At 42.4% G+C, this 26,596-nt stretch overlaps 2 protein-coding genes across 6 annotated transcripts in view; one reads left to right on the top strand and one right to left on the bottom strand.

Moving 5' to 3' along the window:
- The window catches only part of LGALS8 (galectin 8), a 63,485-nt gene that overhangs the window by 16,882 nt on the left and 20,007 nt on the right, over positions 1 to 26,596 (top strand). For 2 of the 3 annotated variants that reach the window (XM_066234752.1, XM_066234770.1), the window contains 2 exons: positions 218 to 383; positions 7,330 to 8,186. In XM_066234752.1, the coding sequence (XP_066090849.1) occupies positions 218 to 383; positions 7,330 to 7,479 (316 nt within the window). In that variant the 3' untranslated portion in view covers positions 7,480 to 8,186. Of the gene's footprint in view, positions 1 to 217; positions 384 to 7,329; positions 8,187 to 26,596 lie in introns of those variants that run through there. The other variant, XM_066234761.1, reaches the window with a different exon arrangement.
- The window catches only part of HEATR1 (HEAT repeat containing 1), a 55,364-nt gene continuing 39,244 nt past the window's right edge, over positions 10,477 to 26,596 (bottom strand). For all 3 annotated transcript variants that reach the window (XM_066234730.1, XM_066234723.1, XM_066234739.1), the window contains exons 31-45: positions 26,175 to 26,301; positions 24,187 to 24,347; positions 21,404 to 21,450; positions 21,172 to 21,295; positions 17,981 to 18,121; positions 17,199 to 17,488; positions 16,473 to 16,623; positions 15,464 to 15,622; positions 15,208 to 15,342; positions 14,967 to 15,071; positions 14,713 to 14,881; positions 14,091 to 14,245; positions 13,449 to 13,607; positions 11,614 to 11,722; positions 10,477 to 10,748 (exon numbers count right to left, since the gene is read on the bottom strand). In XM_066234730.1, the coding sequence (XP_066090827.1) occupies positions 10,660 to 10,748; positions 11,614 to 11,722; positions 13,449 to 13,607; positions 14,091 to 14,245; positions 14,713 to 14,881; positions 14,967 to 15,071; positions 15,208 to 15,342; positions 15,464 to 15,622; positions 16,473 to 16,623; positions 17,199 to 17,488; positions 17,981 to 18,121; positions 21,172 to 21,295; positions 21,404 to 21,450; positions 24,187 to 24,347; positions 26,175 to 26,301 (2,121 nt within the window). In that variant the 3' untranslated portion in view covers positions 10,477 to 10,659. The remainder of the gene's footprint in view (positions 10,749 to 11,613; positions 11,723 to 13,448; positions 13,608 to 14,090; positions 14,246 to 14,712; positions 14,882 to 14,966; positions 15,072 to 15,207; positions 15,343 to 15,463; positions 15,623 to 16,472; positions 16,624 to 17,198; positions 17,489 to 17,980; positions 18,122 to 21,171; positions 21,296 to 21,403; positions 21,451 to 24,186; positions 24,348 to 26,174; positions 26,302 to 26,596) is intronic.

The following is a 26,596-nucleotide window of genomic DNA, read 5'->3' as shown; positions in this document are numbered from 1 at the left end:
CCTTCCTTCAACATTGACTTTAGGTTTTTTAAAATCTTTATTTTGCAGATAATTGCTGTGGAATGCTAACTTGGAATTTAAAGTTTCACCTTTCTGTGTTCCTGTGTCTATGTGAATACTTAAGTTTTGTGTAGTTACAATCAACTCAGTTCTGGTTAACATTTCAGAAAGTGCACTACTCTTTTCTACTTAGTTGTTTTTCTTTTTCTTTTAAAAGCTTTAACGTTGATCTACTATCAGGAAAATCCAAGGATATTGCTCTCCACTTGAACCCACGTCTGAATAGTAAAGCATTTGTAAGAAATTCTTTTCTTCAGGAGTCCTGGGGAGAAGAAGAGAGAAATATTACTTGCTTCCCATTTAGTCCTGGGATGTACTTTGAGGTAAGATGATATTTTTTGAAATTGGGATAGGAAAAGAATATTGGGAGCAGGGGTAAGATAAGATGGTTCATGCAAATCAAGTTCTACTGTGGAGATTTGTGGTGGTGGAGGTTTTGATTCTTTTTTTGTATTTTTCTGAAGTTGGAAACGGGAGGCAGTCAGACAGACCCCCCGCATGCGCCTGACCAGGATCCACCCGGCATGCCCACCAGGGGGCGTTGCTGTTGCAACCAGAGCCATTCTAGCACCTGAGGCAGAGGCCATGGAGCCATCCTCAGCGCCCGGGCCAACTTTGCTCCAATGGAGCCTTGGCTGCGGGAGGGGAAGAGAGAGACTGAGAGAAAGGAGAGGGGGAGGGGTAGAGAAGCAGATGGGCGCCTCTCCTGTGTGCCCTGGCTGGGAATCGTACCCGGGACTCCTGCACGCCAGGCCGACGCTCTACTACTGAGCCAACTGGCCAGGGCCTTGTGTGTGTTTTTTATTTCAAGATTGTGCCTTGACCAGGCAAGCCAAGGGTTTTGAATTGGCCTTCCCAGTCAATGCTTTATCCACTGTGCCACCACATGTAAGGCTGGAGTGCTTCTTTTGTAATGGAGACTGTCAGTGCAAATGGCAAAGCCAGTAGAGTATCAGAGTATTTGCACTGGAATTGTTGGACAGTGGTTGTCATGTTGAATTCTACTATGTACTCTATAGTAGTTAATAGGAATTTTAACAGGAACCTTGTCTCAGTTCTGGAGTAATTATGTTTAATACCCAGTGAATGTGAAGACACAGGAACCATAAAACTACATGCACTATCATCTTCCATATTGGATCAGCTTTAGAGGGCAGTCCTTTCTTCCAAGAGTTAGTCCTGTTTGTTTATATTCAAGTGATATGTTTAGACCATTGGAACTGGAAGGCATGTAATCTTAAGTTCTCTATTATGAAAACAAACCTTTCCCCAAATGCTTCTGGAATGTCAAGCAGAGAATGAAATCTCCTTGGCATCTGGATGCTGGCTTGTTGGCTAAATTCATTCATTAACTTAGGCGACTCACTGCCTCACGTGGCATTTTGGAGTCATTGATTTGGGTCATGCTTCTGCAACATTTTAAAGTCTTATGCTTTGGAACATCTGAGTTCTAGAGGAATCGTCAAAACTAACTTTTAAAAGCATAAACATCAAGGCTGAATAGAAGGCAATTTGACATAAATATTACTACTAAGTTTCAATCTAATGCAGTGCTCTGCTATGTGGAGAAACAGATGTGAGCTAATCACAGAAGTCGTGGATATTGGTTTGGAACCGAGAAGGATATGGAAAGTTTAAGGTCAAGTTGGGTTTTCCAGATTTAAGGGATTATTTAAACAAGTCACTGGAGGAGGGAAGGGTAGCATAAAATTTGTCGACTTGGCAGGAGGGAAACAGAGAATACTCCAGAAATAAGTAGATTCTGTGTTGGGGACAAGAAGCTAAGGGACATAAATGGTTGTTTTTTTTTAACCTGAGCCCCAAGTTTTGAACTGTAATAAAATATAAAAGGACAATGATAATAAATTCTTTTTAAATAACATCTTGTCCTTTTGTTAGTTTTCTACTTCAGAAAGTTATCCTTGTGGTGGATCATTTTTGTCAATTTTCTGCAGTGATGGATTTTTTCTCAGTTGCTTCAAAGTTTTGCCTTTTTAATGTGCTTTCACTGAGATTTTCAGATCTTTCCACCATGACATTACTTTGTTTTCAGTGTCTTCTGTTCCTTGCCATTTCAGATTTACTTATTAATATCTTTGTTTTGTAATTTCACCTGTGAGCTCTTTTTATCAGTTCTCAGGATCTGTCCTGTAAGAAACTTTAGATGGTTGTGAGGCATTTTGTTGTTCCATGTTTCTTCCAGGTTACATACTTTTATTCTGTTTTGTGATAGTATGTCCACCTGGGCACGTGCCATTTTTCTTCCATTTGTTTGCCATGCAGTGGCTTTGCACCTGCTCTAATACAACTGGTTCCTTCCCTTTGTGTCTAATGCCAACTTGTTTTCCCTTATGAGGGCATCAGGCTGTACTTAGTGGTCTGAAATTTTCAGTGCACCTTACCAAAGGTCCCATCTGCCTGATTGAAACTGGCATGCACAGCTTCGTTACGGATCTTTTCCCCAATTGTCTTTGTAGCTCCAGAGCCTTCATTTCTGTCAGTTCTAGTACCTGTGGAATTTCCCAGAAGCCATTTGTACCAGTCCCACCAAGAACAGACAATCAGTTTGCTTTGCAGATAAAAGATTTTGTGTGTCAGCCTGGCCTTTGGGGATATCAGGTTAGTGGGAAGGCTGTGCTCCTCCTCTCTGGTCTTTGAAAGCCATGATGGAGGCCAGGAACACAGGGGACAATGTGCAGGCTCATCAGATGGGCCAGAATGGCATTGGGATGTCGTATCAAAACAGGAGATATAAGTGTAAAAGTGATTTACAAGAATAGTAGTTTCTTTTGTTTTTTCACTGTTTTGAGTTTTGGGCAGAGGACTCTGAAGGGCAAACACCAGTGATGACTCTGAACTGAATCTCTGCCAGAATGTGAATTGCTCCACAAAGCCAGAGACCGCTGAGCTTTGAAGAGCTTTCAGAAACAGATGGAGGCCCAGGTGTGCTGACCTGGGATAGGAATCAGGGCGACCAAGCAACGGTACAGTCCCCAGCAGTTTCCCTGAACTTCTGACATTCTCACTGACTGGCTTATGATTCTAAAGCTTAAGGCAGAAAAATAAGGATCCAAGTCCCTTGGTTCCCAGCCTCGGGGTTGGAATCAACTCCTCTGTGAATGAAAGTCAGCTATCAGTTTTCAGAGGCCCAAGATGGCAGCAGCAAAGGACAATGCTGAAATTACCCCCTCCCATGAGCAAACACAAAAGTTACTCCTGTGAGACAACTGAGGGCTGACTGACAGCTTCTGACCAACAAACAAAAGAAAGATACCAATTAGAGAAGGCTAGGAAAATGTGGGACCATCCAGGAGCTGCAGAACTCTCTGCACTAGAGGAACTGTGAACGTCATTATGTCCCCTTCCATTCCGTAAGGCAGTGCATTGGCCTACCTGCAGGAGCACCATACCACATTCTCAGCTAAATTGCCTAGAGCAGTAAGATGGAACAGCCAGTAAATATCAACTTACCCAATATTGAAGCACCTAAATGTACAAAGCAATTGTTAGTGGACATAAAAGGAGAAATTCATAGTAATACAATAATAGTAGGAAGTTGTAATATCCCACTCACATGGATAGAATCATCTAGGCCGAAAATAAAGGAGGGAATAATAGCCTTAAATGTCACATTAGAGCAAATAAAAATAGACATTAATAGCACATTCCAACCCAAAACTACAGCATTCAAATGTACATGGAACATTCTTCAGGTTGGGTCACATATCATGCTTCAAAATAAGCCTTAGTCAATTCAAGAAAATTGAAATCACCTCAAGCATCTTTTAAAACCACAACTACATTCAACTACAGGTAGATAAGACACAAATATGTGGAGACTAAACCACACACAACTAAACAACCAGGGGATCAAAGAGGAAATCAAATCAAAAACGATCTTAAAACAAATGAATATGAAAACACAAACTTTGAAAACACTATATATGGGATGCAATAAAAGCCACTCTTAAGAGGGATGTTCATAGCTATAGAATCATATCTTAACAAGAAAAATCCCAATCTAACTCTAAAAAAATCCCAATCTGAAAAAATTGGAAAAAAAACAAACAAAACCCAAAATAAACAGAAGGAAGCAAATAGTTAAGAGCAGAGTGGAAATAAACAAAATAGAAATTTAAAAACACAATAGAAAATATCAATAAAATAAAGAACTGGTTCTTTGAAAAGAAACAAAAGTGAGAAACCTTTAGCCAAACTCATCAAGAAAAAAAAGGAGAACAAATAAGATCATAAATGAAAGAGAAATTACAACCTACACAACAGAAATAAAGAATTGTTAAAGACTACTATGAACAATTATGTGCCAATAAATTCGACAATCCAGGAGAAATGGATAAACTTCTAGAAGTATGTACTTTCCAAGACTGAACCAGGAAGAAATCCAAAATCTAAATGGACCAATTACTAGCAGTAAAATTGAACCAGGAATCAAAAATCCTCCCAACAAATAAAATTTCAGGACCAGATGGCTTCACAGGTGAATTCTACCAAACAATCAAGTAAAAGTTAATACCTATCTTATGTTAAACTACTAAAAAAAAGAAAAAAAAAAAAAGAGGAAGGAAAGCTTCCAAACTCATTCTACAAATTCAGCATTACCATGATACCACAAACACATTAAAAAAGAAAAAGGAAATTACATGCCAGTATTTTTTTTGTGTGTGTATTTTTCCGAAGCTGGAAACAGGGAGAGACAGTCAGACAGACTCCCGCATGCGCCCGACTGGGATCCACCCGGCACGCCCACCAGGGAGCGACGCTCTGCCCCTCCGGGGCGCCGCTCGATTGCGACCAGAGCCACTCTAGCGCCTGGGGCAGAGGCCAAGGAGCCATCCCCAGTGCCTGGGCCATCTTTGCTCCAATGGAGCCTCGCTGCGGGAGGGGAAGAGAGAGACAGAGAGGAAGGAGAGGGGGAGGGGTGGAGAAGCAGATGGGTGCTTCGCCTGTGTGCCCTAGCCGGAAATCGAACCCGGGACCCCTTGCACGCCAGGCCGACACTCTACCACTGAGCTAACCAGCCAGGGCCACATGCCAGTATTTTTGATGAACACAGATGCAAAGATTTTCAACAAAATATTAACAAACTGGATTCAACCATATATTGAAAGGATTATACACAATGACCAAGTAGAATTCATCCCAAGGATGTAAGGCTCATTCAACATCTATAAATAAATGAAGTGATGCATCATATTAACAAAATAAAGCACAGAAACCATATGATCATCTTAGTAGATGCAGAAGAAGCATTTGACATAATTTAACATCTTTTTGTGGTAAAAGCTGTCAACAAAGCGTGTAGAGAAGGAACCTATCTCCTCATGGCAATGGCAAGCTAATACAGTGGTACCTTGAGATACAAATTTAATTCGTTCTGTAATGGAGCTTGGAAGTCGGTCAACTTGTATATCAAACTGCCGATACTGGACCCATGTGCCAATGCACCAACCAGCGGCAGCTTCCTGAATTATGACTCGTATCTCAGAATTTCGCTCAGATCTCAAACAAAAATACGGACCGAGTCACAGCTCATGTCTTAAAAAAAAAATCGTAGGTTGGTCTGTTCGTATCTCAAGGTACCACAGTATACCCAATGGTGAAAAGCTTTTCAAGCTTTTCCTATAAGATCAGGAACCACTGGCTGGTTGGCTCAGTGGTAGAGCGTCGGCCTGGCGTGCAAGGGGTCCTGGGTTCGATTCCCGGCCAGGGCACACAGGAGAAGCACCCATCTGCTTCTCCACCCCTCCCCCTCTCCTTCCTCTCTGTCTCTCTCTTCCCCTCCTGCAGCGAGGCTCCATTGGAGCAAAGATGGCCTGGGCGCTGGGGATGGCTCCTTGGCCTCTGCCCCGGGCGCATGTGGGAGTCTGTCTGACTGTCTCTCCCCGTTTCCAGCTTCGGAAAAATACAAAAAAAAAAAAAAAAAAAAAAAAAGATCAGGAACAACACAGGGATGTCCAATATTATCACTTTTATTCAACACAGAACTGGGAGTCCCAGCCACAGCAGTCAGACAACACAAAGAAATAAAGGGCATCCAGATTGGAAAGGGATAAAAGTCTAAATATATGAAGATAACTTGATTGTATATATAGAAAAACCTAATGATGCCACCAAAAATTTATTAGAACTAATTAAGTTCCAGGACACAAACTCAATATACAGAAACCAGTTGCATTTCTACACATCAGTAACAACTAGGAGGAGAAATTAAGAAAACAAGACCATGTACAATGCATCAAAAACCGTAAAATAACTAGGAATGAATTAACCGAAGCTGTGAAGACCAGTACTCTGAAAACTCGTAAGACATTGAGAAAAGAAATTGGAGGTCTAAGTAGGCAATGGGATAGCAGATAGAACGTTGGCCTGAGATGCTGTGGACACAGGTTTGAAACACCGAAGTCTCTGGCTTGAGTGCAGGGTCACCAGCTTGAGCACAGGATCATAGATGTGACCCCCCCTCCAAGGCACACATGAGAAAGCAATCAATGAAGCAACAAAGGTGTCGCAACTATGAGTTAATGGTCTCCTCTCTCTAAGACAAACAAAAAACTGGAGAAGATACCAATACATGGAAGGCTATACTTCCCTCATGGACTGGAAGGACTAATGTTAAAATGTCCTTGTTACCTAAAGTGGTATACAGACTCAGTGCAATCCCTATGGCATTCTTCTCAGAACTTAAATTCATGGAATCACAAAAGACCCTGAATAGCCACAGCAATCTTGAGAAAGAACAAAGTGGAAGGTACCACACCTCCCTGGTATCTGACTGTACTACAAGGCTATAGTACTCAACACAGCATGGTATTGGCATAAAACAGATACATGAAGCAATGGAATAGAGAGCCCAGAAGATATCAGCCATTTTCCTACTCCATTTGAGTTCCCAAACATGGGTGAGGAGGGGCTGCTTTCAACTTGCTGTGGAGCCTGGGCAAGAGAGGGATACAGGTAAGGGAGTGTGCTAGAAAAGGAAGGCCAGCCAGGCCCTGGGGACAGTGTGTGGTTCCAACTATATTGAGAATCACTTTCCTCAGTGGGACAAGACAAGGTGCCATTACCAGATATGCTTTAGTTGGATTAGCATTTAGAAATCACAGAAGGGAAGTTAGCAACAGCAGGCTAGGAGAATTCTCTATGTAAAAAACAAGGCAAATGGTTTCCTTTTTTTGATATTCTTAGTGTACAAGAAAAACAATTTTAAACCAAGAGAAAGTGCTAATGTTATGTGTACTTTCCTTTCAGATGATAATTTATTGTGATGTTAAAGAATTCAAGGTTGCGATAAATGGTGCACACAGCCTGGAGTACAGACACAGATTTAAAGAGCTGAGCAGTATTGATACATTGGAAATTGATGGAGATATTCACCTACTGGAAGTAAGGAGCTGGTAGCTGACATGACTGCTACAAAACCTGAAATACAAAATAGCTTATATGACACTGGCCTTTTAAGGTGCATCTGATGATCCAGTTGTTTATATATACTGCTAAAATGAGCTTATGCAACATTAGTCCTACTGCTTGTTCTCAGTCATGTCATGTGGCGTTGTCTAGCACAGAAGAAGGAAATTCAAGGTAATAGCCACTTACCATTATTAAGGCCTTTCTGCTCTCTTCTTCCTCCCCCCACCCCAACCTTGTTAATAATCCACTTTACATTCAACAAGTACTGCTGAAGTGCCTGCTCTCATAGAGTGTAGCTAACACGCATTGAGCACTTACCTTTTGCCAGCACTGTGCTGGGAGCTGGGGATGTATATACAACATGCCCTATGTTCATGAACCCAGAATCTTATGTGCTCTGCCCTGTGCCACTGCCTCTTCTGCAGGTTAGTATAAACCCACCGGGACTTGGAATAATGCAGCTACTTGGTCACCTAAAGACGCTAACTTACAGAAGACACTGCCGCTGCCCCTGTAACCACATTCTTAAGGAGCCTTCTAACATCCTCATAGCTGAGCTGCTACTGACATATCTGGCAGTTTCCTTTAGCATAATAAACATCTACACTATTAACTATAAGCATTACCAAATAACACCATGAAACCTAACACAGTGCGAAGATTAAGGCAAAAAAAACAAACCCCAACAAAAACAATTGGTGTTGAAATTAACTTGATGTCAATCAAAGGCCATTAATTTTTTTAACAGTAAGTGGTTATTTCAGATACACGAATTTAGGGTGAATCAAAGTTCTGCACGTACCTCTACAGAGTTTAAGCAAGAGGAATTCAATTTGCAAATTTATGGGTAACAAAGCAAAGTCAAGAGTTGATTTAATGATTGCTTATAAAATGGGCACTACCTGAAAATAAAATATCCCAACTGAGACCAAAGTAGAGAAAGGCAACATCAACACCTGTTGGTTGTACACACGCAAATCAACACTGCCTCTTTACTCTTCTAAAGATGAGTCCATCATTAGACTGAGATCAAAACATTTTGCAGGGGTCCCCAAACTTTTTACACAGGGGGCCAGTTCACTGTCCCTCAGACCACTGGAGGGCCGCCACATACAGTGCTCCTCTCACTGACCACCAATGAAAGAGGTGCCTCTTCCGGAAGTGCAGCGGGGGCCCGGATAAATGGCCTTAGGGGGCTGCATGCGGCCCGCGGGCCCTAGTCTAGGGACGCCTGTTCTACAGTAAATGATTAAAATCATACCTGTGTCAGCAAGTTACATTGTTGCATATCTCTAATTTTTTCTATTCTTTGAAGTAAGTTGGCAAAAGTTCTTTGCAGAATTCTTACAGGTCAGATCTTGTTACAGGAAATTTCAAAGGTTTGGCAGCTCGGAGGTAAAAAGCTCAATCAGCCAGATCATTTTATTAAATTGCTGGGCTGGATTCTGGCGGGATTTAGGAGTATTTGCAGAACAGATGCTGATTACTTTTCTGTGTAGGAACTTCTGGCATTTCTTCCCCACATTTTCATGTTAATTTATTACGCTGAGGCTTGCCAAACTCAGAAAAAACTTTGATGGGATGGGAGTGTGTGTGTGTGGGGGGGGGGGGGGGGGGAGCAGTGAATGGGAAAGTTATAGAAAGCAAGAAGAGTGTAGAACCCCCAGGATTGTTTTTTTGTTCTTAAAGAAAAAAACTTAGTCATGACTGCATGACTAAGATTGTTCTCTAAGTCTTAAACATAGTTCATTTTCACTTTTGTTTTACATGGAGATTATAAAACATGACTGATTTGACAGAATAAATATAAAATCTTAAGGTGTTTTGTTTTTTTTTTGTTTTTTTGTATTTTTTTCTGAAGCTGGAAACGGGGAGAGACAGACTCCCGCATGCACCCAACCGGGATCCACCCAGCACGCCCACCAGGGTGCAATGCTCTGCCCCTCCGGGGCCTCGCTCTGCCGCTACCAGAGCCACTCTAGCGCCTGGGGCAGAGGCCAAGGAGCCATCCCCAGTGCTCGGGCCATCTTTGCTCCAATGGAGCCTCAGCTGTGGGAGGGGGAGAGACAGAGAGGAAGGGGGGAGGGTGGAGAAGCAAATGGGTGCTTCTCCTATGTGCCCTGGCCGGGAATCGAACCCGGGTCCCCCGCACGCCAGGCCAACACTCTACCGCTGAGCCAACCGGCCAGGGCTTAAGGTGTTTTTGAAGTGAAACTATTAGCATTTATGACTGATCTGATCAAAACAGTTCCTTAAGAGAAATATGCATGTCTCTAAACTGCACGCCAGCCTCGTGCATCTTTGTCACAACTCTGCACTAAACTTATTACAGTCGATTGAAGGCTTTCAGGCTCAACTTGAACACTGCTATGGGTCGGCTCTTAGATGCCTTAAATTTTAAAAAGGCAAAACAGTAAAAATACATGCTATGAAATAAAGGTAGAATTAATTTAAATTGAACCCTCAGTTCCTGGCTTCACCATGATAGTGTAGAGATTAGAGAACCTGAAGGCTTTGAAAAAAAAAAAAAAAACTGGATTCTTTTTCGTATAAGTAATTCTTTTTTAGCCACGGAAAAGTCATCATTCCACTCCTGAAGGGCTCCTTGATGCCCCCTAGCATTCCTGGGCCCTTTCACAGTCCTGAGTGAAAAATACACCCCAGAACTGCTTCCCTCTGTGGGCACACAAGGAAAGCGCTATCCACCCAAAATGAAAAGTAAAAATCCAAATGGCTTTACAGTCCTAAGCATTCTTGTTGAATGCCAAGTAACTAATTTTGTTGAAATAAAAAAATTTAATACTTTGAAATCTCTGACATGGATACCACGTGCATAAGACATTACTTTGCAGAAGAGTTAAGGCTTCCAGCATAAGTTAGGCATTGTTAGCTGAGTGCTAAGATTAAACATGTCCGTAGTCACACCACCACCAGTCAGGGATGACAGTAATAATGTTGAAACAACACAGCTGTCTCTACCAAACCACCACATGCCGTTTACTCTTGCACTTCTACATAGATGGCAGGAGGGGTTTGATGGAAGCACAAACCAGGTCGGAATTTTGTAAAGTAGGTGTTAAGGCACCAAAAGTAACATGGTACCAAACATCCAAAATAAAAATACACAAATCTGAACTCTGAACAGAGCCTGAAATAGCAAAACCCCATCTAGAAGTAGCTCTGGAGCGGCTCTCCCAGGACGACTTCCAGCTGCTGGACGGTCCTCTGGCACTGCCGCTCCACTTCTTCACATTCATCTGAAATACAAGGTTCCAGTGAGTCAGTCCTCCCACCTCGGTCACCCCGAGCCCACTCTACACGACGCCATCTCTAGCCATCAGTCAGCAGGCAAAGGGAAGCACGTGAAGGAAGCAGAGGTCCCCTGGACATCGCTCTCCTCCTGTCTGCCTTCACTCCCATCCACTAGGCTCTGAATAAGGCAGAACCCCAAAGTACCCAAGTGAAAACTCCAAATTCTCCAGAGGGCATAGGACATAAGAAACAAAGGTGGACATACTATGTTCAGAGAGGCAGTGAATCACGAATATGAAGTGCTGGCCTACTAGCCTTCCTCCCCTTGCTTCCTCAGACTGCTGTCATTGCTCAGGCTGCCTGGTGACAGTGCTTTACTGTGCCCTGTGTCCACACTGCACACACCTGGATGTCCACCCAGTTCCAACTGTCAACACTCACTTTGTTACTGAATCCCCTTAATGCCTCTAGTTTTGTCCTTTATAAAGTAGGCAGTGGCATACAGCCATCCTGAAGATAATGAGACCCATCCACATGGAGTCCCGGGTACATGGTGGTCACTATTAATAGGAAGCTATCCCGTGCAGCCTTTATGCTCGTGAACATTTTGACACAAGAACCCTATATCCACAGACCAACATATTCATACATGTGAGGGAAAGGGAAAGTAAAGAAGGTCATTTCCTAATACATTCCCTCCACCCTACTCAAAATAGGAACTCAGCCTCCCATGTTCAGTCTGAGCTAGGCAGCCGGCAGAGGACCTTACCCCAGGGCTAATCACATTGTACCCGAATTTGCATTATCATTGGGCACACTGTCACAGAATTCTACTATAATTATGAAATTTCTTAATAGTTTAGGAATTACCTTCCATCAGTTCAGCTAAGAAAGGAATGGATTCTGGTAGCAAGACAATATAATTCTCCTTTAGTGTTTCAGCCAGTGCTAGCACAGTAATTAGGGCAGCAAATCGAACCTGAAGGGGACAAAAAGGTAAAGGTTGATAAAACCTAGTACTGCTTTACTTACCTTAAAATCTAATTTTTTTTGAGAGAGATGAGAGGCATCAACTCATAGTTGAGTCACTTTAGTTGTTCATTGACTGCTTCTCATATGTGCTTTGGGGTCGGGCAGCAGAGCCATCGACCTTGGGCTTCAAGCCAGTGAACTTGGGATCATGTTGATAACCCCACACTCAAGCTGGCAACCTTGGCCAGGCTTAAAATCGATTTTGGAACAAGCTCTTAACTTTTTAACTAAATGTTATTTCACGTGAGTTAATTATATTCTACGTCCATTCAACTTTCATCTTGGGGTTTCCCACAGGCAGCCTGACTGTTCCAATACTGTAGGCCTTCACCATGAATGTCTTTTTATAACATCATCTTAAAAAAAAAATGAATAAAATGCCACATGCAGACTCAAATGTGTCATACTGGAGCAACCAGCTTGTCCAACTGACATGGATGATGCCCACCCAGCAGCACGGTGTGCCCTGCCGGCTCAGGGAGGCCCCATCCTGACCGTGGTCACCACAGCCACTGTGTAAGGGCCCTGTCCCGAACTCAGGTAGCACTCTCATCTCAGCACTGAGTGAAAAAACACTCACTGCACCATATGTCCTGATTGTGGAACTTAAGGTTTGGGTGTTTCTCACATACCTGTGACAAGGAACACAAACAGCTGTTTGGTTGTATTAGTGACACAGAAAAGTGAAAGTCCTCTCTCTGGTTTGGGATAAAGAATATCGATACAGCAAAGTGAGTTATTTAAAAAACAGCTGTGACTACCTATGTTCAGCCAGGATTTTGTTGATGATGCTGTACAGTCAAAACATAACAAATTCAATGCAACTTTGTAAGAACCTACAACTTAAAATTTGAGGGCTTATCAAAATAGCCTCATTGTTCTCCCTTCCTTATATATAAATATTGTGAATTTCAACTAATCTATTACTAAATTCTGCTCTGGTCTGACTTCTGCACTGAGGTTCTAATAAGATAATTATTTTGAGAAGTGATGACCCACAGTAGGAGCTTTAACCCCCTCATATCAACGGTGTCCACAGCAACCACCTAACTCATTATCCCTAACCTCAGATGCGTCGACAGTGCACTGCTCTCACTCTAAGGAACGTCTATGGGCAAGCTCAAAGCATTTGTCTCTGGGAGCACAATGACACTGGAAAGGTGCTTTAAAAAGGACAAAGAATTGCCTGACCTGTAGTGGCACAGTGGATAAAGCGTCGACCTGGAAATGCTGAGGTCGCCAGTTCGAAACCCTGGGCTTGCCTGGTCAAGGCACATATGGGAGTTGATGCTTCCAGCTCCTTCCCACCTTCTCTCTGTCTCTCTCTCCTCTCTCTCTCTCCCTCTCTGTCTCTCTGTCTCTCTCCCTTTCTCTCTCCTCTCTAAAATGAATAAAATTTAAAAAAAAAATTAAAAAAAAAAAGACAATCACTTCAAGTCTTTTCAACATTTAAAAGTACATATTTAGAAAGTAACTGTGTGTGTGTGTGGGGGGGGGGGACTGCTGTTAACCAATAAGTGAAACCCAAAAACTCAGGTACAAATGTCTACAGCCCTGGTACTAGAAAATAAATAGCCATGTTTGCCCTGCTAGCCACCGTGGACGCACGTCTGTGACCACATTCCAGTTCTTAGGGCTGTGCAGCCCCATGCTCATCACCCGCAGCTCCTGACCTTGGGTGAGGATTCTCTTGTCTTCAGCAGAATCTGGTAGTTGAGTGGTTTCCAGAGAGAGTCGTCAGCCATGGCCACTGAGAACTGGGCAATGCACGGGACCAGGTGCCGTACCACCCGCTCCTGGAATTTCTCGTCTCCTCCAAGTCTGTTCTCCAGCTACGAAGAGGGCAAAATGGACTTTAAGCAACAGGTCTCGTTTCTGTTTGAAAAAATACCCCATGTATAAATAATATTCCACTATCCAGCTCAAAAACCAGGTATTGTTCTAACATTCTCTCTAGGAAATTCACCCCGTTCTATACTGACAAGGGTCCTCACAGCCCTCAGCACCCCTTCTCTCCAGCAGGACACTCCAGAGCTGTTCTCCCAGGAGGCAACAAGCCCTCACACATTCTCAGTGACCCAGATTCTAATAATTAAAGCCATTAGGATATTATGCCTTTCATTTCAAAAATACAAAAGTAAAACCCAGTAAACACTGAAGTTAAATCCACAAAAAATGAGGAATTAATTCTGAAATAAAAATTTTGTAGGAGGAAAAAGAAATTCCAGTAAACTCATTCAGAGCAGATACAAAACCTGCAAGGATGTACTGGCAATGGCTTCCTCACCCAACAAAAGGTGGCTGTATCTGGTTACCTGATCCACCAGAGGCATCATCAAGGCTTCTGCTCTCTCTTTACTTAAAAAATGCTGGGTGTCAAAAAGGAAGATTTTATATAAACACTTCAAAATAAACTGTAATAGCAAGCAGCACTTTTCAGGGTCATTTTCAGAGTCAAAAAATGCTTCATCTGTAGGATGGGGGAGAGTAAAAACAAAAAACATTTCACAATTTAATCTCCAATGTTTAAATTTAAATCACTATTAAAAGAACTACAATCATAAGGATATTTCCAAAATGGTCTAGAAGCCAAGCTCAGGAGGAAGGCAGGATACAGTGATGGGCTCTCAGTGAGTCCTCCCTTCAAAGTGAAGAGCCTCCGTTAAGACTGTAGCTGACGTCAGATGACCAGTGTCAAGTGAGTTGTTTGTTAACATCAATAGAGCAATCTTAGTTTTAATGTTTTAAAGGTGCTTGCAGTAACTCAGAGTAATGTCCACTTTTTCTCCCAGTGACTCCATTCATGACCTGTTTTCATCATGGTAAAACAGACCTCTAGGGCCTGACAACTGACTACAGGATGGAACACTACCCTCCTCAGACTTGCTGTAAGGCACACAGAGCAAGGTGTTAACTGAAATGGAGTCAGCTACCAACCTGTTTTGGAGATGTTCACCTGGTTCAAGGTGTCAGCAAAAGGTTTCACTAAGTGGCCAGCAAACAGAGTAAAAAGCCCTTTCAGTTTCTCAGCAATGCAATCTGCCAAGTTGTAAAATGTCAGCAGTCTGTCCTTTGGGGCATCTTCTGTCTTAGCCCAATCAAACAGCTAAGAAGATAAAATAATCGGAGTTTATTCTACACATCTTGTTACTTATATGAGTACAAAGATGATGTGGAGGAAGATAGCTTACCTTAAAAAACAGAGGTCTGAATGTGACCTCAGAAAGTTTCACAATCATAGCTACCAGACAGTCAATGATATAATTTTCTGTCTTTCCAACTGATTCCAGATCATTCTGAAAACAAAAGAGCTGATTTATTAGGCAGAATTCTGACATTAGGCAGTAATTCTGGCAAGTAGAACAGGTCACATGGCTAGTTTTTCTGACTCTCAGATCAGTTTAGGATTTGGAGGAGTGGAAATAAGCTCACCTCAGGGTGCTGTGCTCGGAAGTCCAGGGCCTCCAAGAAAAATGTGGTGAGCTGAGATTGATGGGAGGTGAGCTCTTCTTTCTTCATGACTCCAATGTGCTCTTGCAAGATGCTCATAAATGAACCCATGTGATTCTACCAACAACACAGGAGAGAGAGGCGCCAGCTATTAATATTCCTAGAGTTCCTTCAGGAAAAGTGAAAATTCCAAAACGTACTTTCCTTCCCCAAAGTCTGATGCCCAATGTCATCTAACCTTCCAGTGCTTCTGGATTTGCTTGTATGTTTTGCTGATGGCTGGTAGCAGCACACGGGGTGACAGAGTGGTGGCCAGTGTCTTCTTAAGAGACGTGAGATGGACATGAGCCTGTGAGGCTAGACCCATTTCACTTGTGATTTTCTCCAAACGAATCACCTATGGAAATGTAAAAGCAGTGATGATGTTAGAAGCCAGCCCACATGCTGGTGACGGGACAGCATGGGGCACATTAGCCCAGAGACTGTCCTGTAAAGTGACCCCGAGTGTCTGCAGATGAAAATGGACAGACAACTCTTTCCCAACTGGGAATCAGGGATGTGGGTCCATGGTGCGAGGACACAGAGCACTTAGACTTACGATCTCCTCAAAGGACAGGAACCCAGAGAGCACGAGAGAGTCAAGTTCTCCCTTGCTAACACTCTAGAAAACCCCTCAGGTGTCGAGGTCCCTTTCTGTCAATTTTAATTGCTGGCTACAGCATGCATGGGTCGGGTAGGACATCTGCATCGAGGCAGCTCAGGCTCCTAACCTCATAAATGGCAATCAATCAACAGAACAGAACTAGGGGCCATTCTTGGGCATTTTCAGTTGGAAATGCCACTTGTCCATCATGTTTGCAAGTAATCACTATACTGAATACAGGAAACCTTCCGATGTTAGAAACACACAAGGGACTCCAGTTTCTACAAGAAGGAATAATGGCAGCTCTTCCAGCTTAACCCCAAGGACCTCGCATGGGGAAAAACAACAATGAAATATATTCTGCAAAATCAAAAAACAGACAAGCCTCATGACAGAGTGGTACCATACCAATGTCAGGACTAAGCAGAGGAATGATGAAGTGGAAGAGGAAAAGGCACACATTTAGAAATAACAAGTACTTCTTTTCATAAATAAGAATCTTTCTGCCAAACAGAAACTAGAAAAGAACAAATGAAATTATTAAGTCTGTGACTCTTCCCTTTCCCATTACCCCAAGCAGCATGCTGTGGTCACGGTGGCTCACCTGAGACAGCATACCCTGTAGGTAGGGGCTGAGGAAGTGGGGGAGAGTCTCCACCACATTCTGCAGGGCCGCCAACGTGCTGAGCAGGTAGATGTTGCTGGAGGCCGGTTCACTCATGTTTTTCATTGTTGTCAGCAATGAAGGCATCAGGCTGAAAACGAAAAATGGTAGTTTGAGAGTAACTTAAGTAGAAAAGAGTGGGGAGTGGGGTACAAGTTACTATGAGAAAAGCCAACACTGATGCCCACATGACATCATGCTGCATGTCAGAGTCTGAAAAACATGGTCTGTGCACTTTATGTGACAAAGAGCAGGAAATCTAGTGCCAACAGTACTGATGCAGCACACATTTAAAAAATAATGTCTTTCAGCTCAGTGCTTGCTATGCTTTAGGAACTTTGCAAAAAAGCCTTCCATGCTCTGCCCCACAGGATCCCACGACCTGGGAACTCTCTCCGTTTCCTGGACAGCAAAGCTAAGTGACCTGTGAGGCAGCCCTGCCAGTCAAGGCCAAAGCCACAGAGTCAGGGGCACCTTCCCCCACTGCTCCCTATTTAGGGAAATGAAACTGGGGGATGAAAACATCATAAAGGTAAATAAGAATGTGTGCTTTTCAGTTTTAAGAAAAATTCTTCAGCAAGTCTAATTTTATGTAACTTCTACTTAAAGGCAAAAAAGTCACTGAAATGTTATCTTCCAGTTTGTCCCCAGGCCCTACCAGCACACCTGGGAAGCTGGGGGATGGCCCGCGCTTCCAGCATGGAGGCCACCTCCGCCACGCACAGCAGGGCACTGCCCACAACGTTCTTCTCGTCCTCCTTTTCCGGAGCGATCAGTTGCACTGCAGTGTCCAGCACGGGGACAAACGGCTCTGGATATTCTGCACCAAAATTCTTGCACAAGAGCTTTAGGGTGTACAAGGCTGTCTGTCTGTTCACTGCTTGTTCTTCTACCCCCCCTTTTCTTTGCTGCACGATGACCAAAAGAACTGGAACCAGTTTCAGGAAATGGCGAACCTGAAGAGGACAACCAAAATTCCCAAATAAATAAAGCTGGAGACACTGCTAGTCCACTTCCACTGTCACTGCTTGGCACTGCTGAAACGGAGAACAGAGCAACAGGTCCTGAGCCACAAGATTGCACACAAGCAACCTTATCCAACTGACTGATTGCTAAGCCAATGATGGGCTCGTGACCAGTTTCTGATTCATATAAAACAGCTACTGGTTAGAGTAAGAGTGAATAAAAATTATCCTAAACCCAATGTGTTGTCCACATTAAGCAAGAATTCCATTAGGGCTGAAATTCCATTTAAGAGCATACACACACACACACACACACACACACTCTATTAGAATCAATATCCCATTAGAAAATGCTGATATCACAGCATTACATTAAGAGGACAACCTACTTATAATATTTAAATTGGCCCATGAAGAAACGTCAGGGAGGGGTAGAGAATGCAGCTCTTTGGTAGAGCACAGAAAAGTGACTGGGTCACTCACGGTTTTTTTCTTCCAGGATGCTTTCTGCTGCAGCTTGTTGTTCAAAAGATCCATTGCTTTCCGGCGAACCAAGGGCAGAGGGTTTCCCAGCAGCCCTCTGATCACAGGGATAAAGGTGTCTGTGGGCAGCAAGGCATTGACCTAGAGAGAAGAGTTTTACATTTAACCAAAAAAGAAATAGATTAAGAGAGACTTCTATTCACTGCATACCTCCTAGATGTCAGGCATTTTCAAACATATTTTCTTATTTAATTCTTACACTAACCTTTCAGGTAGGCACTGCTAATCACATTTATTAAAAAACAACAATAACTGCTCAATGCCATGAAGCCAGATTCTGAGCAGTGATCCTGTCAGGGCCAGCAATGCTTCTAAGAGGCCACAGCTTCTACTTGACAGGCATTTTACAAGCATTTTTCCTTATTCTCCTTGAGTAGAGGAGAACATTATAATGTGTTACATGTCTGAACATTGAAAGCATGGTGCTCACCAAGACACACGTTCACATAACACTAGGGAACAAAATTCTTGTTGCATCCACAAAAACACTTGTTCTTACCCAATTCGAGTGTGCTGATCTCAAATCTGACATTAGTTTTTCTCTGTAAGCTACAGTTTTTTGCAATTCAAGATTTTAGGTTTTCATCTTAATGTAAAATTTTCAACATTTAGTTTAACATAATGAAGTAGAATGTCTTCTTGGGCATCATCTTTGTGGAAATATAATAATTTATATAATGCAGTAAATACACTAATACACTAAAAGATATGATTGCATCAGAATTTATCTACAATTTCAAAATAGAACATATTAAAACACTTATTTTAATCATAAAAGTTGTGCAAAACTTATTTAAATTGTATTCAGGCAAAAATGTGCATTTGTAGCTCTTGCGTTTGTATATTTGTTAAGGACAATCTTGTTTGATGCTTCAGCAATAGTCTGCTCATCACTAACAGCTCCAAGATTTTTGGGAAACTTATCAAGGTGACTGTTCAGGAAGTGAATCTTAACACTCATGTTACATCCAATGTCACGGAAAGCCAACTGCATCCTTTGAACCAGAAGTTCATAGTTTTCTGCTTTTTTGTTGCCAAGGAGGTTCTTTGTAACTGCCACAAAAGACCGCCATGCTGCTTTCTCCTTCTTATTCACCTTCCTGGCAAATTCTTCGTCACATATGAGGGTTTGAATTTGAGGTCCATTGAATACACCTGCTTTTATCATCTCGAAAGACAAGGCAGGAAAAGCAGAAATAATATGTTGAAAGCATTCACTTTCTCTATTCAAAGCCTGAACAAACTGCTTCATTAAGCCAAGTTTGATGTGAAGTGGGGGAAAATGATCCTGTCTCGATTAACTACAGGTTCATTCACAATATTTTGTATCCCTACTTCCAGAGCTTCACGTTTTGGCCACTCCTTCTGTGTCCAGTGTTTCTCCCGAGTTCGGCTGCCCCACAAACACAGAAAGCAAGGATACTTTGTGAAACCTCTCTGTTGTCCTAGCAGGAAATTTACCATTTTAAGATCCACACAAATGATCCAGTTATGCTCTTCATACTTCAGAAAGTCGAGGACAATTTTTATGTCATTCTTACTAAGTCATTCAATTCAGGTTGGCTAAACCGCTGAGGGGTTAATGACTGCTTGGCATCAGAAGAAGACCCTTCAGATTCTACAACCATTTCTTCATGCATCTTATCAAAATACACTTGATCACCATATTCACTTTCTTTGTCCTTAGAAGAAATAAAACCATTGAAAACTGGAACCGGGAGTGTCTCAGAGTGTAGGAGAGGTCGTATTGCTGAAGGAATATTAGGATATGCGATCATATGCCGTTTTTTCTTGTCAATGCCCTTTGTATGGATCAGACAGAAATCACAGTCACTTCTGTGGTCCTTAGGTTCACGCCAAACCATGGGAATATCAAACGGCATTCCTTTGCGTTTTCCTTTTGTCTAGTCACGAAGCATTTCCTCACAATTATGACACACAATATGAGGAGCCCAAATCTTGTCTTGATCGCCAAGGGGAACTTGAAAATAGGCAGTATATGCATGTGTCACAAATGATGAAATATTGCACCTTTGAGGTTGAAGTGTGTAACAGCAACAGATGTAACAGAAGGTGTCAGGCTATTCTTACATTTACACCTACTCAAAGAAGCCATGATTCAATCTTAAAACAAGAGGGTGTTTTTATCAGATAATTTTTTTACATTTAAAAACAACTACAATTATGTAAAAGTGATGTTTTAAAACATTAATCCAAGAGTTGTTGCCTTTTAACTCCCAATTTAAAAACCAATGCATGCCATTAACGGTAACAAAAAGAAATTAAAATTGCATAGAAACTAGAGCATGCACCAAAAAGCAGATTTTAGATTTGGAATTAGCGATGCAGAAATATACAGAAACAGTTCTAAAAGCTCATGCAACAGAAAATGAAAAAAAAAAAATTGTTCCACAGTGTAATAAATGATTATCCTTCCAACCGATTTATTTCTAGTGATCAAGAGATTCTTTTTCTTTTTTTTTTAAATTTATTTTAGATTTTATCTACTCATTTTTAGAGAGAGAGAGAGAAGTATAACTCCCATATGTGCCTTGACTGGACAAATCCAGGGTTTCGAACCAGCGACTTTAGTGTTCCAGGTTGAGGCTTTATCCACTGTGCCACCACAGGTCAGGCTCAAGAGATTCTTTTCCAAGAAAAATTTAAGCTGCATTATGTTAACAGAAGCTATTGCTAAGTTTATTTTATTTTATTTTATTTTTTACAGAGACAGAGAGTCAGAGAGAGGGATAGATAGGGACAGACAGACAGGAACGAAGAGAGATGAGAAGCATTAATCATTAGTTTTTCGTTGCGACACCTTAGTTGTTCATTGATTGCTTTCTCATATGTGCCTTGACCGTGGGCCTTCAGCAGACCCAGTAACCCCTTGCCCAAGCCAGCGACCTTGGGTCCAAGCTGGTGAGCTTTGCTCAAACCAGATGAGCCTGTGCTCAAGCTGGCGATCTCGGGGTCTCAAACCTGGGTCCTCTGCATCCCAGTCCGACGCTCTATCCACTGCACCACTGCCTGGTCAGGCGCTAAGTTTATTCTTAAAGTAAAACTGTTAAAACATTTACCAATGACAAAAATGGCAACAAAGCACAGAAGATGGAGAGAAACAGACCTACCTTGTCTAACATATCATATGCTTTACTGAGGAGAGCTCGCCAAAACTTCACGGTTAGTTTGTCTGCATTTTTCTCTACGGACTGTGCAACAACATTGATGTAGCCAATGACTGCTTCTAGCAATCTACAACACAGGAGACTTCTATGAGAGTTTTGTGTACTACTCTTCCAGCTCTTTGATAAAAGCTTGAAATTATTTCCAACTGAAGTTGAAAAAAGAAAAGTAACATACCTCTGTTCAAGGCCTTTTAACACCTCAGGACCACCACTTTCAACTACCTGTTTTTAAAAGAAGACATTATTAGAGCAGTACAGAAGCAGGTAATAAGAAAATCATTTGAAGTAGATGCAATGAAACATAAGACTATTCAGTTCAAACCCCACAGCAACTGTTTTGTGACATTAGAATTTAATCAGGGTCTGATTATCTCCATCATACTGTAATAAATAAATATTTTCCTTTAATTACATTCTATAGATATTTGTAATGCCTATAAAGCGCTACAAAGATTCAGAAAAATATGGTAAATAATGCTCATTTACCTAATTGTGAAATGCTGATCTTTCTTTAGCTCTAATCTAATTTTAAGAAGACCTATGGATACAGCAGTTGTCCCCTATGAACTGCTCCCTAATGCCATTCTGCTACTACTCCAGGCCCCTAAACTTGAGTCTGCTGTCAGCAACACGCTTGCCTGATAATACTGGAATTCTGACTATGTGACTTACGTGCTCTTGTTCACTCATCTGAACTGCAGGCAGTATCCTTTCTATATACAACTTATTTTTCACTCAGCTCTGCTAGCAGACATATAGTTTTGTGTCCATTTTTTTTTCTTTTAGTACCAATGCTGAACAAGAGCATTTTCGTGTCTCCTTGAGCATCCATACAAGTTTCTGCAGAGCACACACCTGAGAGAGGGACCTGAGCATCTTCCAAGTGGTTGGGCTGGCCAAGGGCTTTCACAACAGTCCCCATCTCTGTGCACAGAAATGCCTGTCCCCACAGCCTTGCCACTTGTTGCTACAACAGATTTTTTAATTTATGCTAATCTGATGGACATCATAGTGCCATCTCATGTAACCTGCAGTTTCCTTCTTACTAGGGAGGTGGTTTTTCATGCATTTACTGGCCATGTGTGACTCCTCAGTGAATTCATATTCTTTGCCAGTTGTTCTAATGGAAACTCGTGCTTTTGGATTTATACACAGCCATCTTCTTAGTCTGTGGCCTTCTTTACATTGTGTCTATGGTGGCTTTTGTTACACTGAAGTTTTTAAGAAATTCTCCTCCACTCTCTGGCCACATATTTCTCCTGATTTTCTAAATATTCCTTTTCACACTGAAGTTTTTACTCTACCTAAAACTGTCCTCTGTTTACTGTGTGAGATAACCTTTCTTTCCCACATGGACGATAAATTGTGCCAGCTATGGTTGTTGGCAGGACTCTCCCCAAGGCTTTGTGATGTCAGCTGCCACATAACTCCTTACATGCACACAGGTGTGCTCGGGCTCATGTGCTCTCACACTGACCCACCAGACCGCTGTTGCTGGCAGCCTGCCTGCCAGAGCAGTTTCTCCACAGACCCACCTGTGGACAGTGTCTATAGTGATCCCTGTCAAGCAGGCTTGCTGAACTAATTAGTTCTAAGAGGTTTTTATTTTCTTTTACAGGGACAAAGAGTCAGAGAGAGGGATAGACAGGGACAGACAGACAGGAACAGAGAGAGATGGGAAGCATTAATTATTAGTTTTTCGTTGCGAGACCTTAGTTGTTCATTGATTGCTCTCTCATATGTGCCTTGACCGTGGGGCTACAGCAGACCAAGTAACCCCTTGCTCGAGCCAGCAACCTTGGGTCCAAGCTGGTTGTTCAAATCAGATGAGCCTGCACTCAAGCTAGTGACCTCAGGGTCTCTAACCTGGGTCCTCTGCATCCCAGTCTGATGCTCTATCCACTGTGCCACCGCCTGGTCAGGTGAGGTTGCTTTATATCCTTTCTGATTCTTACACTTCATTTCTTTCATCAACTAGAACAACAGAAGGCATCTTTGTTCTGGACTTTACCCAGCCCACTACTGGTGTCCATTGTGAAGTGATGAGACTAAAGGTTCAGACAGCTTTCTCAGGTCAAGGAGCCCTCATCTTGCAATACTAAGAGGACTGTTTCTCTTAAATCATTAATTACCGTGTTTACTGCACGCTTCTCTGTAAACATTTCGATGACCATGCCTCCCCTCCCGATCTGCTCATGCGATAATAGCAGATGATGTACAAATACTCTGTGTGAGACTCTGCTGTATCCTGGTCATAATCCTTCTTCCTCTTGCACCATTTATTTCCTCATTTTGTTTCTGTGTCTCCTTCCTTTGTCGTTTGAAGTTTAACACACAAACAGAAAGGTGCACAATTCCTACATATCAAGTTCACTATGACAGGTAAAGAACAGCATGTCACAAAGCCTCAGAATCCTGCCTCTACTTGACTCCATTACAACCCTCCCCTCTCCTTCCAGACACAAACACTATCTTTATTTCTAAAACCAGATCTGCTTTGTTATTATTTCTGAACTTCATACAACTTGCCTTCTTTCCTTTAATATTATGTTTATAAGGGTCGTCAGGTGGTGCGTCACTGAGGTTCACCCACGTCCCTTTATGACAACACTATAGCACTCCATTGCTGATGGACACTAGATTTTCCAGTTCTGGGCTCTCATGAACATTCATTCATTTCTAAACGTCTTCGGGTGCATGGTTATACACTTCTATTGGGTATTGCCCACTAGAGGGTAGAATTACTGAGTCAAGCTTTATATAAGTACAACCGTAGCAGATCACGATGAACAGTTTTTCATGGTGAATTGCATTATTTTTTCCTATTATCTTGAAAGGCATGCCTCACATTTTCATGATATTTGCCGAAGCCCTTTTTACTAGTTTAAAATACAGTTCCTTTAGAAAAGACAAAATCATTATATCTTATATCATAAACATAAATGAAGAAAACATCACCTTTCTGATAAAATGACTGGAAGCCAGGAGCTGAGACATAAAGGACACTGACAGGAATTTGAAATGCCGCAGCTGCTTGCTAGTGTGAGTGTCTATGTTAAAAACCTGTAGCATTTCCTCTTGTGAGTTGCTCTTAATCGACACAGCTTTGGGAATAGTTTCTGAAAAAGAGCAACAAAACAAGTGACCACACTCATCTCTGAGCTACATCTTTAGTACAGACACAGGTATAATGTGTAGTAAATCGGATACAATCTTATAATCTTTTTTTTTTATTAAGTGAGATGTGGGGAGGCAGAGAGACAAGACTCTTGCATGTACCCCGAGTGGGATCCACCTGGCAAGCCCTTCACTGGCGCAATGCTCTGCCCATGTGGGCTGCTACTCTGTTGCTCAGCAACCAAGCTATATTTGCACCTGAGTTGAGGCCATGGAGCCATCCTTAGCACTTTGGGCCAACTTTACTCGAACCATCAAGCCATGGCTACAGGATGTGGTAAAGGAGAGGGAGAGGGAGGGGGAGGGAGGAAAAAAGGAAGGGGAAAGGAGGGAGAAGGAGGGAAAAAGAGGGATGGGGGAGGGGGAAAGAGAGAGAGTGAGAGTGAGAGAAGGGAGAGGGGTGGAGAAGCAGATGTTTGCTTCTCCTGTGTGCCCTGACTGGGAATTGAACCTGGGACTTCCACATACCAGGCCAACACTTTACCAATGAGCCAACTAATCAGGGCCCAGATACAATCTTCAGAGAGTATCTGTTAATCCAGAGGTTCTCAACCTGTGGGTCGCGACCCCGGCGGGGGCCGAACGACCAAAACAGAGGGGTTGCCTCAAGCGATGTATTTCTGATGGCTTTAGGCGACCCCTGTTTTGGTCGTTTGACCCCGCCGGGGTTGCGACCCACAGGTTGAGAACCACTGTCTTAATCTATTATACCCAGTCTTCCCTCTTCTAAATTAGTGAGAGACAAATATATTCATCAAGAAAGTACCCAACAGCCCTGAGAAGAGTACATAGGACCAAAAACAAAAGAATCAAAACATGCAAATAAAAAACAAAAAACCAAGCCAGGGCAACTGAGACAAGCAAATGGAAGACAAAAATATTTAAAAGTTATCTTTGCGGGCTCTGTGGCGCAATGGATAGCGCATTGGACTTCTAGTGACAAAAGTTATCTTTTAACTGCTGGCTCCATACTCAATTTCTAAAGCTTCAGACGCATTCCCTTGGTGGCCCACACAGACTGAAGTCTTCAGTGATTGACTCCAAAAGTTTGAAGATGTCCTAAAACTTTGTAGAATGCCATGTACATATGGATCTAATATAAAAGGGTTGGGGTGCAGTGGTTGGGGTCCAAGGTGGGCCACTTAAAAACCACTGTCCTGGACTGACTCAAAATGAAGACTTCTTCCATAGCACGTCAGCACATATAGTTCTCGAAGCACCTTCCGATCTGTTTCTGAGCCAACTACAAGCAAGGAAGACACGGCCAAGGGCAGGCCACACAGAAATCAGTCCCCATAGAGGCCTTAATCCCTTGTTTTGAATGCACCTTGCTCTTCTGCTTGGAAGACACAGAACTAAGAACAGGCAGCACATGAAGCCATTGTCACTGGCCCTGCAAACAGTGGAACTTTCCTCAAGACACGCAAGCACAGTAAAACTGTTGTATCTAGTTACCACTGCTGAGCTAGCTGTTTGTTTTTCTTCTTGGTGACCTGCTGTCATTTTACCGTAATTCACCCTAGACACAGGGGCACACAGGAACAGAGGTTCAGATGCCAGTGTGTAAGGGCCAGCAAGCAGAGATCCTACTTCTCGTTTCTTTCCATATAAATTTGAGAAGGTACAAAATCATATACCCTAATGAAAAGTTATTAACTTACTTAAAAAGTTCCTTCTAAAGGTGTTCTCTGGGTTTTATGGACAACCTGCACGGGCTCTGCCTCCCGAGTTTGTGGCATCAGATTCATTAACCCCTGATGGATGCTCACCTTCTTTCTCCTCCGGCAGCTTCACTAAGTACTGGAGGATGTTCATCAAGTTTTGTATCTGGTGCTGGACACTAAACTCACAGCAGACTGAGATCCAGAATTCAGTGTCTGCTTCTAACACAGCATCCTGCATAGAGAAGAAACACCGGTAATAAAACTGTACCAAATTTATGTTAATAAGTGCAAATAAAACAAATGTCTTAAAACTATTTCCTAGCATATAAAGTCACTCCATACTGTTCCTTGTTCCTCATGGTCACATTTACCACTAGAAGAATACACTACTGAGCTCCTTACACAGAAAACCAGTTTATGAGACCTGCACGGCACAGATCGAGAGAAACCTGCATTATGATTTCTGGCAAGAACAGAATACCCTTCTTTACTCAGAGCAGGACTAGACTTCTTCCCAGACCCAAGCT

The sequence above is a fragment of the Saccopteryx bilineata genome, chromosome 1 (assembly GCF_036850765.1).
Source record: "Saccopteryx bilineata isolate mSacBil1 chromosome 1, mSacBil1_pri_phased_curated, whole genome shotgun sequence".
NCBI lineage: Eukaryota > Metazoa > Chordata > Mammalia > Chiroptera > Emballonuridae > Saccopteryx > Saccopteryx bilineata.
Note: the sequence above shows the minus strand (reverse complement) of the source record. Positions and strands in the feature narration are given on the sequence as shown.